This window comes from Apaloderma vittatum, unplaced genomic scaffold (assembly GCF_000703405.1).
Source record: "Apaloderma vittatum isolate BGI_N311 unplaced genomic scaffold, ASM70340v1 scaffold5590, whole genome shotgun sequence".
Classification (NCBI taxonomy): domain Eukaryota; kingdom Metazoa; phylum Chordata; class Aves; order Trogoniformes; family Trogonidae; genus Apaloderma; species Apaloderma vittatum.
This window is the reverse complement of record NW_009694929.1, coordinates 27808-44623: the sequence shown is the minus strand read 5'-3', so window position 1 is coordinate 44623 and position 16816 is coordinate 27808. Positions and strand designations below refer to the sequence as shown.

At 46.1% G+C, this 16816-nt stretch overlaps 1 protein-coding gene across 1 annotated transcript in view; it reads right to left on the bottom strand.

The window, feature by feature from the left end:
* Positions 1-5585: 5585 nt before the first annotated feature.
* The window catches only part of RAD18 (RAD18 E3 ubiquitin protein ligase), a gene marked incomplete at its 5' end in the record, with an annotated part of 37393 nt that continues 26162 nt past the window's right edge, over positions 5586-16816 (bottom strand). Inside the window, 2 exons of the mRNA XM_009869242.1 lie at positions 5586-5685; positions 9209-9271. Coding sequence (XP_009867544.1) covers positions 5586-5685; positions 9209-9271 — 163 coding nt within the window. The remainder of the gene's footprint in view (positions 5686-9208; positions 9272-16816) is intronic.

Genomic DNA, 16816 nt, shown 5'->3' with positions numbered 1-16816 from the left:
CTTTGCTCCCCTTCGCTGCCACTTCTGTCCCCAGCCCGGCCGCTCGCAAGTCCCCAACCGCTCCCCCGCTTGCCCCTTGACTCGGTGACGGAGAAGCAGAGCTGCCCAAGGGAGCGAGGGGACAGGACAGCGTGGTGAGGACACTGCGTCTCCTTCGCTTGTGTTATTTTTTCCCTTACGTTATCCACTTTATGTGAATTTAAGGCTGGGGAGAGATGTGCAGCAAACAGCCCCGCAGGAGCCGGTTATGGCCCCCGGGGGACCAGCAGACACTGGTGGCAAAGGCTGCACCAGCGGCACTCACGAGAGGCACCGGGACCTCGGATCCGCGCGTCTTTCCTAAGGCTCCACGTCCTCAGGGCTGTCTGCTCCTGCAGCTCCACCTGCACCCCTGTGGTCCAGGCACCCCGCTCGGATCTGCCACGTGCCCGCCTGGCTTGCAATCCTTGCAAAAGGGAGAATAAAAGCCTTGTCACCCCTGCAAAGCCCCGGGAGGGGGTGACACAGCCGGGGAAGGGGTTGCACATCGATCGCCTGTGAAAGACCCCAGAACACTTCAGGTACATTAAGTGAATACAAAACCTCTGCTTTCAGCAAAAAAACCCCCGTTTTTAGACTTTAAATAGTGACTTCCACAAAAGGCAGTATTAAAAAACCCGAATCTCAACAGGTTGTGAACAGTTTATGTCTCTGTTTAACATGTCACAGCTCTTCTCTCTTCTGCTACACCAGGCAATTGCTTCATTATCTTAATGGTCCAATTATAGTGGCGGCACAGCTCTTTAGCCTATTTTCAACAGAAATGTAATTATCTGCAGCCACACCAGTCCACTGATGAAAGAACCGCTGACCTGCTCCATCCCCACACACAAATGTCGACTCCTTATTTCCCGAGCCCCTGCCAGCTCTCCTTCACTATTCCTTCGACATCTTTTTCTGTATCTACAAAAACTGTCCCTGCATTTATGGGAGGTGATGCTTTTTCTCTCTCCCTCCCCCTGCCCCCTCGCAGGGTCGGGAACAGCCTCGGCAGGAAAATAATGGGAGCAAGTTGTTTTAGATGGAAAATAAGGAGAGCAAGTTGAAGATTTTATGGCATGTTGCTAAGAGTCATGGCTCACTGACCTGCGAAACTCTGAAAAAGCCTTTAAATAAATGAAAGCTCTTGAATATCCAGACCCAAGGTGACTCTAACGTAAAAAAGAAAAATGAACATTTGAAAACGGGAGTCTCAGCCTCAACTCGCTGCTACAGAAAGACTACAAAATGACAGCGATGCGGTTTGAGACAGCAAGAGAGGTTGTTCCTCTTGCTGGATGGCTCTCGGTGCCCCAGAAGCCGCCGTTTCCAACGTGTGTTCGCACCGTTCGTCACCGAGCTCTCTGACGGAGCAGACCCTCAAGAGGGAATCTGACTCACGGGGTTGAAAATCTCCTCCTGCTCCCAACTCTGGCTGGCAGCCGCAGAAACGTAAGTTTGCCCTTTATGAAATCGTCTCCGGGTTGCACGGGAAACTTGGTTCAAACTCGGGCAAGACCCTCCTGGGAGTCAGCAGAGCCCAACCGCCTCTCGGGGGCTCTCCACAGCCTGCTTTTCCAACGCAACATTTTCATGGACAATTAAACCTTTTGCTAATCACTGCAGTTTTAACATGTCTACAGGCTTTCGTAGCGTGGTGGGAACAGTCACTTTCCAACAACAGCCAAACCTTCCTCCCTTCCACACCCTCCTGCAGCTCCAGAACCTCGCCAAGGTGCTCCTGCTCTGGCAGGGGGGTTGGATTAGATGATCTTTTGAGGTCCCTTCCAACCTCGAACAGTCTGTGGCTCTCTGAAGGCTGTCTTTATAAGTGACCTGTAAGTCAGAAACCCAACCTTTCCTTCAAAGCACGGCCAATACCTGTGAGCCAACTACGTAACACACCTGTACTACGGAGCAGTAATTTGCTCCTCGAGTGCGGATGGGTTTCACCTCTGGTAGCCGTGTGCTCAGATCAAACCCGCTGGGGTGAGGCTTTGCGGTTATTTAGACTCGCACCACCCGGCAGCTGAGCTTTAGCCAAAACTTTAGCATTTGTGAGCCAAGATCCCACAAAAATTGCAGGGCAGACCTCTGCTGGCATCTTCGCCCTGTACTTGCCCTCAGATCCATTTTTTTTGGACATGTATTTCTGTGCTGGATTTGCATGATCAGCTGTAGCCGGTCAGGAGCCATCCTCCTCAACAAAACGAGTGTCCCCACCTCCGGGAGGTGACAAATTCTTGGCATTTCTGTCCCTCACAGGGGCCTCATCTTAAACATATCGACTTCACCCTTAGAAACCAACTTGCAAAGCGGTTTTGCCAGTGGGGAGAAGTTGTACAATGAAAGGGAAAACAACCCAAATGTGAGATGTGGATGGAAAAGAGATCATCCAGATTCTGAAGACGCTGGGATTTGGGGCATTCGGCTCACCTGGCAAGGTCTGGTCTTCAGAGCCACGTTGGTCTCCCTCTCTTGGAAATCAGGCTTGTGGGTGCTTTCAGCTTGGTCTGTGGGTGCTTTCCCGGTCACCAAATCACATCCTTAATTTAATAAAATGGGGGGTTGTGACTTCCAAAATGATAGACTGTTCCACAACACTACACATATTGAAAAACCAGCTCCCTGCCAAACAGCCAGCCACCAAAGGGACTCCATCATCCCTAAGACAAATCACTGGGTGCAAAATAGTTATAATAATCAAACTTACTCTCTGCTGTCATGCACTGACTGCTCAGACCATGCACACAGGTTGAGGAAAAGACAATTCTCACCTTCAAAGGTTTTTGACCAGAAATCCTGTTGCTCGAGTATTTATTTGCAAGGCATCTTGACGTTCGAGAATTTTAGTTAATTTAAATCTTAAGATCAACACCATTTGGCAGTCACCCTTTTGAATATTTCTCACCATCGGTTATTATTTCATAGACCCAAAGATCACCACAAAGATATGCTGCATCTATAAATACGTTCAGGCATATTTTTCTAATTTCACTGGTATGCTAAAACTCCATTTAGGCCTGCGAAAGCCATTCCAAACAGCCTTGTTTAAGTTTCTATAAATCGGATTTTGTAAAAAACTATTCCTAAAGAACCTTTTTCTCAGGCAGATCCTTTGCTTCTGATCACAAAATCCATCTTGGTTTGGCTCAGGCCGCCAGGCTGGCATCACACCTCAAAATCTGCGGCTCCTACAGGAAAGCACCTGCAGGCTCATCACAAGGAGAGCCCAGGGGTACCCGGGCACCGCGCAGCAATTCCGACCGACGAGGTACTTGAGGAATGTTTCTGAGGAGCAAGATGACATTTTCATACAAAGAAAAATTTTCACATGGGAATCACACCCAGGGCCCTGGCAGCTTCGAAGGGTTTCAATTATTCGTGGTGGGAGCAACCTGCTGCGGTTCCAACTCTGATCCATGCCCAGCTACTGTGAATTTGCCTTTTTCCTGCAATTTGCAGTAATCTGTGTTACGAATTGCACTGTCTGCAGCAGCAAAATCAACGCTGGGAGGCACATCCGATGCATAAGAGCAGCAATTATCGCCGCTCATCACGGGGCCCTCCTTGCCTTCCAGAACACAGATCCTTAGGAGCATCAGGATGGGATTTTTCCTGGCGTTTTCTCCCTCCTGCTGAGCAGGTGCTGTTGCCCGAGGGCCGGGGAAGCCTCCCTGCAGCGATGGTCCCCCCCGAGCAGAGCAGAGAAGTCCCGCGGGTTGTTCTCCTGCATCCCCAACCTGGCCATCTCCGCTGAAATCCCCGTGGCAGCAGTCGGGGTCCTTCGCTCTTCTTTCTGCACAGCACGAGAGGCAGAACAGTCACAAAGAGCAAACAAGGATTTCCAGCAGACAAACTGTCAGTTCACTGCTGCCAGGACCTAGAGGCAGCGCAGAGCTCCCATTTCAGTGTCGCTGCGAGCTGGTCTCAAGGAACTAAGGGCTGATTGTCACAGCAAAAGCTCCTGCGACACCTAAAAACCTGGTGAGCCAACACCAACGAGGAATAGCTGTTAATTACTCACAGGGTAGAGAAAAAACATGGTTAAACCTCCCTAAATAACCTCTGTGCATTATTTGTTCAGCTCTAATCAGGATGTGCATTAAGTATTTAGTAACACAAACTATTTGAAGAAGATTTTTAAAGGCTTTTGGTGAAGATTTACCATAAGCAGGGATTCCAGCAGGCGGGGAGATGCCTCTCACCACAAAGCTGGGAGAGCAGAGACTGAGGCGGGAGGTGTCTCTGTGAGCTCCGGAGCAATCGTCTTCCTCGTGTGCGAGTGCAAAGCCCCGGTTCAGCCCTGTCACCCAGGCTGGATCCTTGAATTCTGCCTCTGGCTCAGTGCAGAACTGCACAAGGGATTTATAACCACGACGTAACCACGAGCATCGCACGGCTGCTCACGGGAAGCCGGCACCCGGGCACACACAGGCAGCACCAAGAAACCATAAGATAAAACAAAGGAACCGATTGCCAATTAGGAGCTCATTTAATCTCACACTGCAACCTAAGAGAGATGATTCCTCAGGGCCTCTCTGGTGTGCACGCTCACGCATGCTAATAAATAGCATTGCTCACACAGAAATGGTGGCTTTATTTATTTATTTTTACAGACAGTGCTGCAGCTGGAGACCTTCACTGTTACCCAGGGACAACCTTGCCTATCGCTGTCTCCCTACAGTCAGAAAATTTCATTTCATTTCTTAAAATCTTCCTGATTTTTTTCCTTTTGTTCTCTAGTTTAGCTTTCCTCACGCGTCTGACTTCACGCAATTCTGTGCAAAGAATTTTTCTGGCTAGTGGCGTTGCCACTGACATGCTATGATTTACCGGAAAGTTCAACTTTTAAATTCACCATCGATCAAACTGTGGCACCACAAAGGATGCAGAGTTTTTTCCAGGAAGGCTTAAATCTCTATCTTGTATCAAGAAATACGCTGAAAAGAGGTTTCAGGTTTTGCGCCTTCTTTGCAGAATTCCTGATGAAAGGCTATGGCCAAAGCTTTAGGCCTCGGCAAGAACACCTCTGAATATTTTGTATGGTAAGTATTTGGCTTAGATGCAAAAAAACCTATCGTGTTGTTCAGGCTTGCTTTGATTTTATTGCATTGCTGTATTTCTTTACAAAACTCCATCACCTTCTAAGAAAGGTAAGACTTCTTAATGCTAGTATTTCGTTTAAAGCTAGAACGGCCAATGACCTTCCAATTTCTTTCAAATTTAACGACTTCAAACTGAAATAATTACACGTACTCATGAGTAAGTTTACACAGACTTACTCCAAAAAAAACCCCCACCCCAAAACAAACAAACGAACAAACAAAAAGCCTCAAGCCAAAAAATCCTATTTCTGTAGAGCAGAAGTCTGTCCCATCCCTCAGCTCCCCCTGAGCTGACCCAGGTCGCCAGCACATCCGCACACCAATCCGGTCATTTTAAGGCAGCTTGAGTGACAGTTATGCGAAAATTCAGCGTTTTATTAAGTACCCAGAGACACTGAAAACTGGGAAAAACTCAGCAGCACGTCTCCGCAGGGATCTAGGCTTCGCGCTGCGGCAGCACTAGCTCTTCTTGCGCTTCCTCTCGGGGAGCCGTCGATCGTTTTCCAGCATCCGGGGCCGACGCGACTTTCTCTTGTTATCTCTCGGACCTGGAAAACTGCTGCTGAAAAGAAAAAAGAAAACAAGTTTTTTGAAGATGCTCTACACACAGCAAATATTTTGGTATTTGTTGTATCAGGAAAGGCCAACTTGAAACAGCAGCCACCGAGGAAAAGGCCGAGCGGTTCGGGTCGCGGTTACCCAAGAAGGAAGCACGTGGGGCTCCCGTCTTTAAACAGGCTCCCTTTGCCACGGGCTCTTCTCATTTATGGACAAAGAATTTTCCACTGGAAACTCAAAGAAGTGTTTTCTTTTTAGTCACGGAGTTAATTTTAAAGGAAAAAAAAAAGTTAAACTATCCATATTTAAATTAAGCAGCTCATTTCCATCGTTCAGCCTCAGAGCTCGAAATTCCACACAGTGTTGACATGAAAGATATCACTCACCCACCCCGAGCTATCGCTAATTAAGCATTCCTTACAAATGCACCCTTCTGTTTCCGCAGCCATTTGCCAGGGTGAATCCATCCTGCGGGAACGATTCATTTGGCTTAAACCGGCACTTCACAACAGAAAATAACAACGGAAAACTCTGCAGTGCCACAGGACAGAGGCTGAAAGGGATGAACAGGAACGACCTGTACTGCAGAGCTCAGCTCAGCACCGAGCTCCTGCATCCGAGACCATTAACCATGGCCAGGGAAGTCAGCACAAATTATTTATTAAATCCAGACAATAAAATCTCCAAGTATTTCCAAATGTCCTTGTAGCTCACGATGGCAAAGTAAACTCTCTGCAGCAACCTTCATCTCGAACCAAATACCCCGCTGACAAAACAGGTATTTTTATTTGAGTTTAAAGTGCTTGAGGATAACTGACTTTTATTTCTGCTCCCAATCCTACCTCAATATATAAGTATTTTGTTCACTTTATAGATGACCTTACAGACAGCAATTTCTAGTGTCCTTTTATCATATCCACATTTTGTTCTATAAATGAAGTAGCTCACATTTTCTACCTTTGTTTTGCTGGATTTAGGACAGGATGCAAACATAAGGAAAAAAATAACATTGAATCAATGAGGAATTAATCAATTATTTTCCATGCAAATAATAAAAAACAAAAAAAGGAAACTGAAAATCAGGGAGGTTCATTACAACTTTTAGTAATCTAAAGCTCTGTCGCTGAGCCAGAGAAGATATCGGTCACGGAAATCTATTCTAAGAAATAACTGATTAAAATCAGTCTGAAGACCCACCCTGCAAACACTGTGCCCTTTGTCTTTAACTGGGAGGGCTCCCCTGATCTACAGCTGCTTATGTAAGTCCGGGGAGCGCTTCAACAACCTGCTGGTGTGGCACTGGGGCCCGGCGGGGCTGTGAGGGACCGGAGGCCACACAGATGCACCCCCCACATGCCACCCTCCTCCACCGCAGGGGCCGGCAGCGTCCCTGCCAGCAGAAACGAAAAAAGACTCTGGAGAACTTGTGCAACGTCTCAATTTTCATTAAAAGTTTACAAAATAGATCATTTATTCTAAATGCAGAACATGAATGTTTCGTGCTTCCTTCTTAGTCTGTCACGTAAATGCGAATGCTCGGGGAATCCCCGTTCCCACCACCAAAGGCACATCTGGAGCTCGGCTGCTCACGCGAGTCTCTCGCTCTGCTGAGACCCGGTGGCACCTCGAGAAGCCCCGACGGTCAGACCCACCTCAGCCCCACAGCTGCTGTCAGCAACCAGAGCTGGAGGCTCCAGCCGCTCCCTCTCACTTCTGCCATTTCTTCATTTCTGGTTCTACATGCCAAAACCTTCCTTTTGGTCATACTCGCCCACCGGCAACCGTTCCGTGTTGCTGTCTGGCCTCTGGAGTATGTTACTCACAGCCAGTGGAGGAAGGACCTGGAAGGCTAAACTGTAACACAGCACAGGGCAACGACAAACAACATCCAAGCTACCGATTTTGCTGATGTGTCGCTTCACAAGGAGCACCCCCAGCAGCTGCACCTTCTCCCGTTTCCATTTTTTTGTTGGTTTGTTTTCAAGAATTTCCAGAACACAACTACCCTTGCAAGAACAGATTACTTAGGACACAGAATGAAGCAAAAATCTCACTTTGTTCAAGGGTAGCTTTACTGGTTTATATTCTGCCCACTTCTAGCTTGGGTGCCTACATTCCTCCACAGCAGAATGGTAATGACCTTACGCTCAGAAGTGTTAACACACAAAGCCAAGACCTGGAGTTTCTGTATCGCTTGGTCCTCTTGCATTGCAAATATCTGATTAACAACTGTTATAAAAAAAATACAGCAAGAGAGAACTCATGCAAGAGTCCACAGAGGCCAAACCCTTAAGTCACAACTTTCCGCGCTGCAGAAAACAATTCTGCCAGTTGGCATCTTCATAATGGACTCCAGGGAGAACAAAAAAAAAGAAAAAAAACCAGTAGACAATTATTTGATTGTACCAAAATTAATTGCAGGTCGCTGTCTGCTGATAAAGAAACTAGAGTCCACCAGCCGCAAGACTGGAGCTGGCAGTCTCCAAAGACGGAAAATACAGCTGTTAGCCTTGCCGTTCGCTTTTACAGTACTTCTCAAAAATACTTTTAAACTGCATGTTTTCAACACATACAGTAGACAAGCTACTACCTATAAAATTAAACCAGACACAATAAATAGAAGTCATATGCTCCTGGCATTACACAGACAATTCAAATCTCATCAGAACTATGTTAAATATACGCCCACAGGAAGCACAGGATCATCAAACCCCAAGTTTTCCCTCAATAAGAGGCTGCAGTGAATTCTTCCAGAAAATACTGAGGAAGTACACAACCCCCACGGGAATTACAGTTCTACCATTAAGTGTGAGTTTGTTTTACCATTCCTCCTGCCACACAACCTGAAAAAAGGTGTCCGCGACCTCCACAGGCAGGACCAAGTCCTTCTGCAGACCTTCTCCCGACGGCCTTCTCCTCCACAGCCGGGGTTCCCAGCCTTCTGGGGTAAACACCCCGCTCCCGACACGGGAAGCACGGCCAATTCCGTTGCAGTTTGAGCTACCGTTCTTCCTAAATCTGACCTCCTCCGGAAACGAAGCCGGTGTATTAATTCTACAACACGACGTGGTATTTTGTCCCAAATCGTCCAACCAAAATCTGTGCTTCCCAACAGCCTTCTTAAGACCAGCGATCTGAATCTCAACGCAGCTGCACTTCTAGTTTCTTTGCTTGGGGCCCCCAAAATTTACAGCTCAGAAACTTTCCACACTCCTATTTCTTCCATTTTTTTGATCCAAACTGTTTTTAACAAAAAAATCTTGTGACCTGGCCAGGTCGATTTTTCCTCATTCAAATGAATAGGAAGAAAACCAGCACAGACTGAATTATAATTTTAGAAGAATACACACATTTAATATCCTAACAGAAGGACAAGGAAGGAAAAGCATTTATTAAAAAAAATAAAATATTCTATTGGGAACGGCATCCATCCTCTATTGGGAATGGCGTCCATCCCCAGGCAAACGCCTGGGAACTACTGACGCCAGCAGTCACAAGGGCTTTTCCACACACATTCTACTTACTTGTCAGAGGACGCTGAATATGTCTCAGGCCCTTGTAGATCTCTCAGAATGTCTGAACTGGAGCTGAAGGGTAAAATAAGAGAGATATAAGTTATTTTAGCAACACCAGCTTAGCAAAAGCAGCAAAATCCGCTGCTGAGACAGCGCCCTCCACATAGCGCTGGCGACGGGAAACCGTTTCAAGGGACGAGACGTCATTTCGGCCAAGAGCACAGCCCACAATGTTCTGTCTCTGCATCACCGAATGCAGCAGCACCAGCTCTCGTTTTCGCTGTTTAACACAGCAGACAGTTCGCTCTGCTCGTGCCTGCTGCTCGGTGCCCACACCAGCTGTCTGAGCACGGCCCCGGCAGCTCCTCTGGAGAGGACGTGCAAGATCCTGCAGCACCTTCAGCTGCTCTCTGCCCCGACGGACGGAGTTCTTGCTCAGTGGTTTGACCACATATGCTGATAGGGGCACGATGGAGCACTGAAAGACCTATTTCATAAAGCTATTTATTTCTTTAATAATAATAATTAATTTTAAAACTTTAACAGATTATTTTCTTCGACAAAGCAGAAAAAAAGCATCTCAGCACCTTGGATACTGCAGATTGGGATGTGTCACAACTTTTTAAAATCTGCTTGAAAAGCTTATTCAGTTTTTGATCTTCATAATTTTGCATTCTAACATACTTTTGCATTCTAACATGACAAGGAATGTATTTCTTTTCTAAGTTAGCATGTTTATACTTACAACACACAACACATCAGGTCAAACTCAGTGCTGGACAGAGGAGAAGCTTCAGTGTAAGGGATTTAAGATGGTAACGCAAATTTAATAAATAAATAAGAACCACCCTAACATCCTGAGTGTTAAAAAACCTAAACAACTATGCTGATGGTTTCAGCCTGTACTTTAAATTAGAAAATTTTGTCAAATTTCAATAAAATCTGAATTTAAAATCTGAATTAAGTGAACATAATGCTCCGTTCAGTTATTGATAAATAACTTTTGTTGCACGTTCAGGCTTTGTGATACAAACTATTGCAAAGTCCTCAAGTATAGGCCAAATTGCAGGGCTGCAGAAATCAACTAATAATTTGGGAAATGTTGTCTTCTGGAAACTCTTTCCAAAAGACGCCTGTCAGGTCAAACAGTCTGTACATTATTGCAAAAATTATGTAACAAACTCTGCTACACAAACAGTTGGGAGATTTTAGCGTAAACCATGGGACAGCAGTTGGATACCAGTTCTCTTGGATTTACTTTAAAGGTTTTGCAACAAAACTAATCTCCTGTTTGTTAGAAGACAGCAGACATAAATCGTAAAAATACATCCCCCGAGTCATAACGTCATACGCTCTATCAGTGTATTTACATGTTTGTTCACAACACGGTTGGGGAAAGCAGCCCCAATTCTCACAGGAATGAGCCCATTCTCACAGGACGGGTTCCAGCAGGGCCAAGCCAAGTCCTGACCACACAGACAACAGCTGAAGTTTACAAATGGTATTTCTGCCCCCCCAAAAAGCTGTAATGAACAACATGTCTCATACTAGAGAGGCTGTCTTGGCAGGGAAGCCCCACATGGTGACGATCTCTTGCCCCGGGGAGGGCAGCCAGCCGACAGCTCCCGCCACGGGTACCCCCCGCTGCCCACCCCCCAGCCCCGGGGAGGGCGGCCAGGCGACAGCTCCCACCACGGGTACCCCCCGCTGCCCAGCCCCACCATCCTGGTGTCACTTGTGCCGGACGGCGACCACCTTGTGCAAACACACACACAGCAAAAGCGGGCTCCCGGAGCTACAGGGGGCTGTCCTTGCCCTGTCTCTGCTGGAGAGTTACCAATGAAAAAGCAAGAAGCGTTTGTTTCGTACACCAGGTCCGTGCCCAGGTGCCAGACAGACATCAAACATCTCAGCTCGTTACCCGGTTCATGGGTTTTTGAGACCAGGAGTTAGAAGTTCACCGCAACACTTCACATTCATAACATATTGCATCAGTAGAGAGAAGACAAGAATTCCAACAGGAGAAGGAATTTAAACAAGTAACGTCGCCGGGCAGCTGCCGAGTGCATTGGGACCGATTTGGGCACACCCCGACCGTTCGGGTACCACGGCTATTTCAGGCAGTCGGCGGTAACTACAGAACCACCAACAGCAGTTCAAGAGAGAAAAACACCCCCAGAATAGAGACCTTTGACACGTGCCTTTAGTCACAAACAGGAAAAAGACACCAAAACCAGACAGAGGACACGGCTGCCAGATGGAGAAAATCATTTTGGAACAGAACGGGTTTAAATGTTTTGCGTGGAACTTTAGAAACTCTTCAACGATTCCCAAGGAACTTTCATGAACTGCTGAATATCCATCAAATTGCAAACATTACCTGACAGAGCAGTTTTCATATGGAAATAAAGTCACCTGAAATTAAAAGCATTTATGGGAAAGATTTTATCCCTGCACCAGCTCTCGACAGCACTGCCCCACGCACGAGCCCTGGGCTGGAGGTGAGGAAGCTCCAGGCACCGTCCAGGGAGAGGAGAGGATGCCCGTGGCGGTTTCCCAGCCCCTTCTCAAAGCCTGAGCTAAACAGGGATAAATCTTGGTACCAGGTCCGGTACAGCTCACCGCCCTCCTCCGTGCGGCTTGCCCCTTGCCACAGCCTGGGCTCAGGCAACTGGTTACATTTCTTATTTCAGCACCAAATCTAATACGCAACGTTCAAACGAAAACCACAGTAAAACAGCTGTAAGAGCAATGGTGGACGGGGAAAGTTTTGAAGTCCAGCTTTTTTCTTTTTCACTCGCAAAATTATTCCGGCCAAAACTCATTTTCAGAACACAAGCTGGATGCCCAAGGAATGAGTTATTTTCATACTTCTAAACCCTACCCCAATGTTCCAGTTACATCTTTAAAAAAAAAAATAAAAATAGCGGGGACAGGACAAGGGTCTATTTATGTGCTTTTAGTCCCCTAAAATAGAAAAAGAACAGGTTTGATGCCTGAACATGATGTACTTCCTTGCCTTGAAAAACGTAGCGTTATTATCATTTATCACCAACCGTTCGTCACAAGCAAAACAATAAAATTTGGCTAACGCTCGCGACAATAATGCAAGCGCCCAATTTGCATGGGTAATGCCCAGTCTACGCCCACCAAATGTTTTTAAAAGCGAGTACAAAAGGCCCTACAGCGAGGAGCCAGCGGGCAGAGGCAGGCAGGGCAGCAAGTGAGGAGACAGCAGAGCCCCAGCGACGCGAATCGGCCCGAGGACGGACCTGGCCGCAGCGCCCGAGGGCCTCGGCGCAGAACTGCGCAAACCCCAGTTGCAGGGGCAGGAGCTCCCCAGCTGGAGCTAAAAAGCCTTTTGTTCCAAAATTTCTTCACTGTTCCAAGCCAGTCACTTAATGAAATAGTTCTCTGCATCTAATCTCTCTTTGGCATCAATTTCTTTTACAGAGATGGAACAGTTGCTTGATTTTGAGTGGAAGTAATTACACACCTTTTCTTCCACATGCAGGGGATAAGAATTGTTTGCAAATTAAAAAGAAAATCCTTAACTAAGCCAGACAGTTGAAAAACAATTATCGAAAAACATTTTCAACTAAGCAAAAGACATTTTGTCCACCAACCAAATTCAAATTCTAAAATAACTTCTTTTCCCCTGCAGAAAACTCCAAAGCATTTCTTACTATTGAATGACTACCCTTTAAACTGAAATAAATTTTAAAAAAACATAGCTACCTCATTATGTCTGTTGTTTCTATACATTCAGCATAGGTGGCCCAGAGAGATCGCAGAATTTATAACAGTTTTGTTCATTTATTCAGTGTTTTCTACCTTTTCCATATCCCATAGACACCTACCTATACTGAGGCCAGACCAACAAAAAAACACAGCTTCAGAATTTATTCACATTTGAAATCCAAGACAGCTTTCCACAAGAGGTTTTCTGTCCTTTTCTTTAATAAAGGCTAAGATTTTACGTATCAGGTCCAGATGAGTAATTTTTTATAGCAAAAACCACTGAAGTTCTGAAACTCAACTGCTCCAGGTGTGACGGGCTGCCCGCACAGACAAGGAGCCAGCGTGCAAAGGGTATTTCTTTCCTGGACTTACTCATGTCCCCAAGTGAAGGAAAGAGCCACTCCAGCGACCTGGTCAGTCCCCCAGCTCTGCCTCACGTTCTGCAGGATTACTTTCTTCTGAGCACTTACAAGTAACCAGCCAAGGGCAAACCATTCCTTTCTTGACCATCATTTGGATTTGACTTCCACTTTTTTTTTTTTCAGATAAACACACTACCTTAAAATACAGAGAAAAAAGCTGACGTAAGTGTGAATAACATGTCATGTTCTAAAAATGAAAGGAGCAAACGCCTCTTTGAATTTGTTTATTTTAAGGCCTATTAAGTTCCTTCTTGGCTTCACAGTGAACAGCCAGTGTCCCTTAATCGGCCCATCTTGCTGTTCGTTATGTACTCAGCTCTGGCATGTGCATTGTGCGGGTTTTTTTCCTCAATGCCAGCAAGAGAAATGAGCTACAGCCCATCTCGTTTTACCAAAGTCAGTGGAAGGTGAATGCCCAGTCACAAGCAGTGAGGGAAAAGGGCTTTCTCCACCTTGCAATCCTGCTGCCACCCTGACCGGCCAGTACGAGCTCCCTGCTGGGGGGGGCTGTAAAGGGAGTTTCACTGTTTACCACAAAGTCTCCCCTGGCTTCCCGGTACCTCCTCTCAAACCCTGTACCTCAGCACCACCGAGCACGGCTTCACCTTCTCCTCTCTGAAGGACAGCAGCTTTGCCAGCCTCAGACCCTCCCCAGGACTCCCCACGGAGGGCTCTTGTCTATGCTACACCTTACCCAGGTTCCAGTTTCACTGCATTTCTTGACTCTTCCCAGGCTTTCTCAGCTTTCAGCGGCCTCCTCTGCAGCTCAAGCCCGTGCCTTTGGGGCCTGACTTTAGAAAAGGAAAAGATCTGCTGGATCTCTCTTAACCGCTTTCCTTAGGAATCCGGCAACAGTCAGGACATCCAGGCTGAAGCTCCAGAGAGACCCGGGGTACCATCCCCTCTGTTTTCAGGGCTCAAAGATGTCCAAAGCTCTAGATGAGGGACTGATGTCCGCCTGGATACGTGCCACACACTTGCCTCCGTACACATCTAAGGTCATCAGCTCTCACTGATGGAAAGGACTTCTCCGTGCCTCACAGCTTGTGGAAGAAAGGTTGAATCAACAACATAGCACAGAATTATCACCATCCTTCCACAACAAACCCACACCGGAGGCCAAAACGGAAAGATAAAACACCTCTGCAATATATATCATCTCTTGAGCCAAAGCAGTTCAACATTTATTAAGTCAAAAACGTACTCAAGAACTGAAAAATGCACTTATTCCCCTGATTGCCACATTTTTATACACTTCTCTCATTTGACAGTGACGGCCAGCCCAGGGACCAGCACAAGGCTTTCTCTAAACTCAGACTGAGCCAGGGCAAAGCTTACACAGCTTTTTCAACTGTTCCATCCTGATGAAGGTCTCTGTGACAAACTGGTGTCTACTGGGAGGTTTTCAGAGGACTGCTGCCATTCAGCGAACTCCGAACTGAAGCACAGCTCCCTGTCTCTACCTCTTCTTCCGCTGATGAACTAAAGCCCGAATTCAGCAAAGCCCATAAATCCAAGAACAAGCGACCTGCTCAATCCAGAGCTTGGATCCCGATCAACAGCTCCTAAACTTAGGGCCAAAAAGCCCCACTTCTGGCAAATGAGACCCCTTACTGGGGCATGAATGTCACCTGGCAGACGCTACAGTCACTCCACGTATTCCAGCAGCAGAGATTGATACAAGCTGCACATAAAGCACTTTTCTCCACCAGCAATTCAACATCAAGTCACTGGGCTTCAGCGAGAACCTTAACATCTCAGACAAGGCCAGCAACATCCACTGCAAGTCTCTCTAGTCCTGAAGAACTGACGTTTTCTTCTACGGCAAAGTCTTAAAGAGAAACAATTTGTTTAAAACCCTGAATATTATTCCCCATTATATAAAATACTTTTAATAGAATACTTCCTCTACATAGTTCATTAGCTGGCTTATCGGTGTCCCACCTAGTTTCTTTTCTAATTTTCCTATTGTTTAAGCAGTTGCATAAAATTTGGCACCAGTCCCAGAAAGTAAAAGAACCTAATGGCACTGTTTATGTGGAGCATTAAAGTTCTATGAGAGCTTTATGTATGACTTCATAGCTTTGAAAAACTACCCTTTAGAGGTCACAGCTTTGTTCTGGTGTTTATCTGTTATGCACATTTTCCTCTCTTGGTGGGATCATCTATTTAGGAAGAGACCGAACACAACTGGGCCAATGCTATCACCTCCATGCGTGGCCTGGATCTTTCCTCCAGCAAGCGTAAAATTGTCACTTTCTCAATTCAAATATCAACTTTTGAATAGTATCGGTACACTGGTGATTATTGTACAACGTACGAATTTCTAATACTGACCAACTGCTCCCGTAGCCAGTATCAATACGAGACTGACAATGGCAGACACTCTTCTGAATTCAGAAGAAAACACTAGAATCATTAATTTACTTGCAGCGTCTTCTTACTGAGCAAACATTTCAAGTCTCTGACTTGAAGATTATTTTATTCTATATGCTACTCAACATTTTCTTTTAATCCATCATAACACCAGCCCTTCACTTAGAAGTGCTCTCTCCATAAAAATAGTATTCATATCTGTTCTTCCAAATATATTTCAAGTTTTGACATCTCAATGTGAAAAACACTGACCCTTGTCAAAGGATATCCTCTTATTATCAGAAATAAAACACAAGTCTCAGAAAATCATTACTTGGTACAATAGCACAATGCCGCTTAAACGCTCAAAATCATTCTTTTTTGGATTTGTGCTATATTTATTTCACTGCAATTAGCAACAACATTAACTCCATGGTAACCAGGGACCGATCAAACCCATCTCTTTCCTTCAGGCAGTTGATACGATGACTCCTTTTTACAATCCCCGAAATCTTGCTGTAATTGGAGTCTGATTACCCGAGAAGTGTCTAAGCTGCGCACCGGGAGGATGAGACAATCTTGGCAGATGGAGCTTGGCAGCCCACTGTATTGTTATTGCTATTTTCACCTCTTTTTGAGCAGCGGTTTGAGTGGAAAGGATGAGAATCTACCCCAAGGCACACTTTCGAGCCCACCTGCTAACCGGCCAAGTGTAACACCCCGTGTAACGGGGTGGGGGGCAACAACGCCAACAACCCCCACCGCTCTGGTGAACCTCTGGAGCACTGCAGGAGCCAGGTTTTAAGGTTAGGCAAACTGCCCTGCGCTTAAAGAAAAATAAATATAGAACCACACCACATGTACAAACTACAGGACATGCACAAAAGTAGGGAAGCAAAGAGAAAATCCCAGAGAGATTCTGAGAAAACAATTCTGTGCAAACTCCAGAAATTCTGCTCCTGTTCCATGGGAGCTGATTTTAAGGGAAAACCACAGGGAGCTATGCAGCACGTTTTTCGTTTTTAGAAGAAGGTCCAAATATCTGTGAAGCATACTCACTGGTGTGTACAACTGATTCTGTGTTTGATGCAAGAAGTCT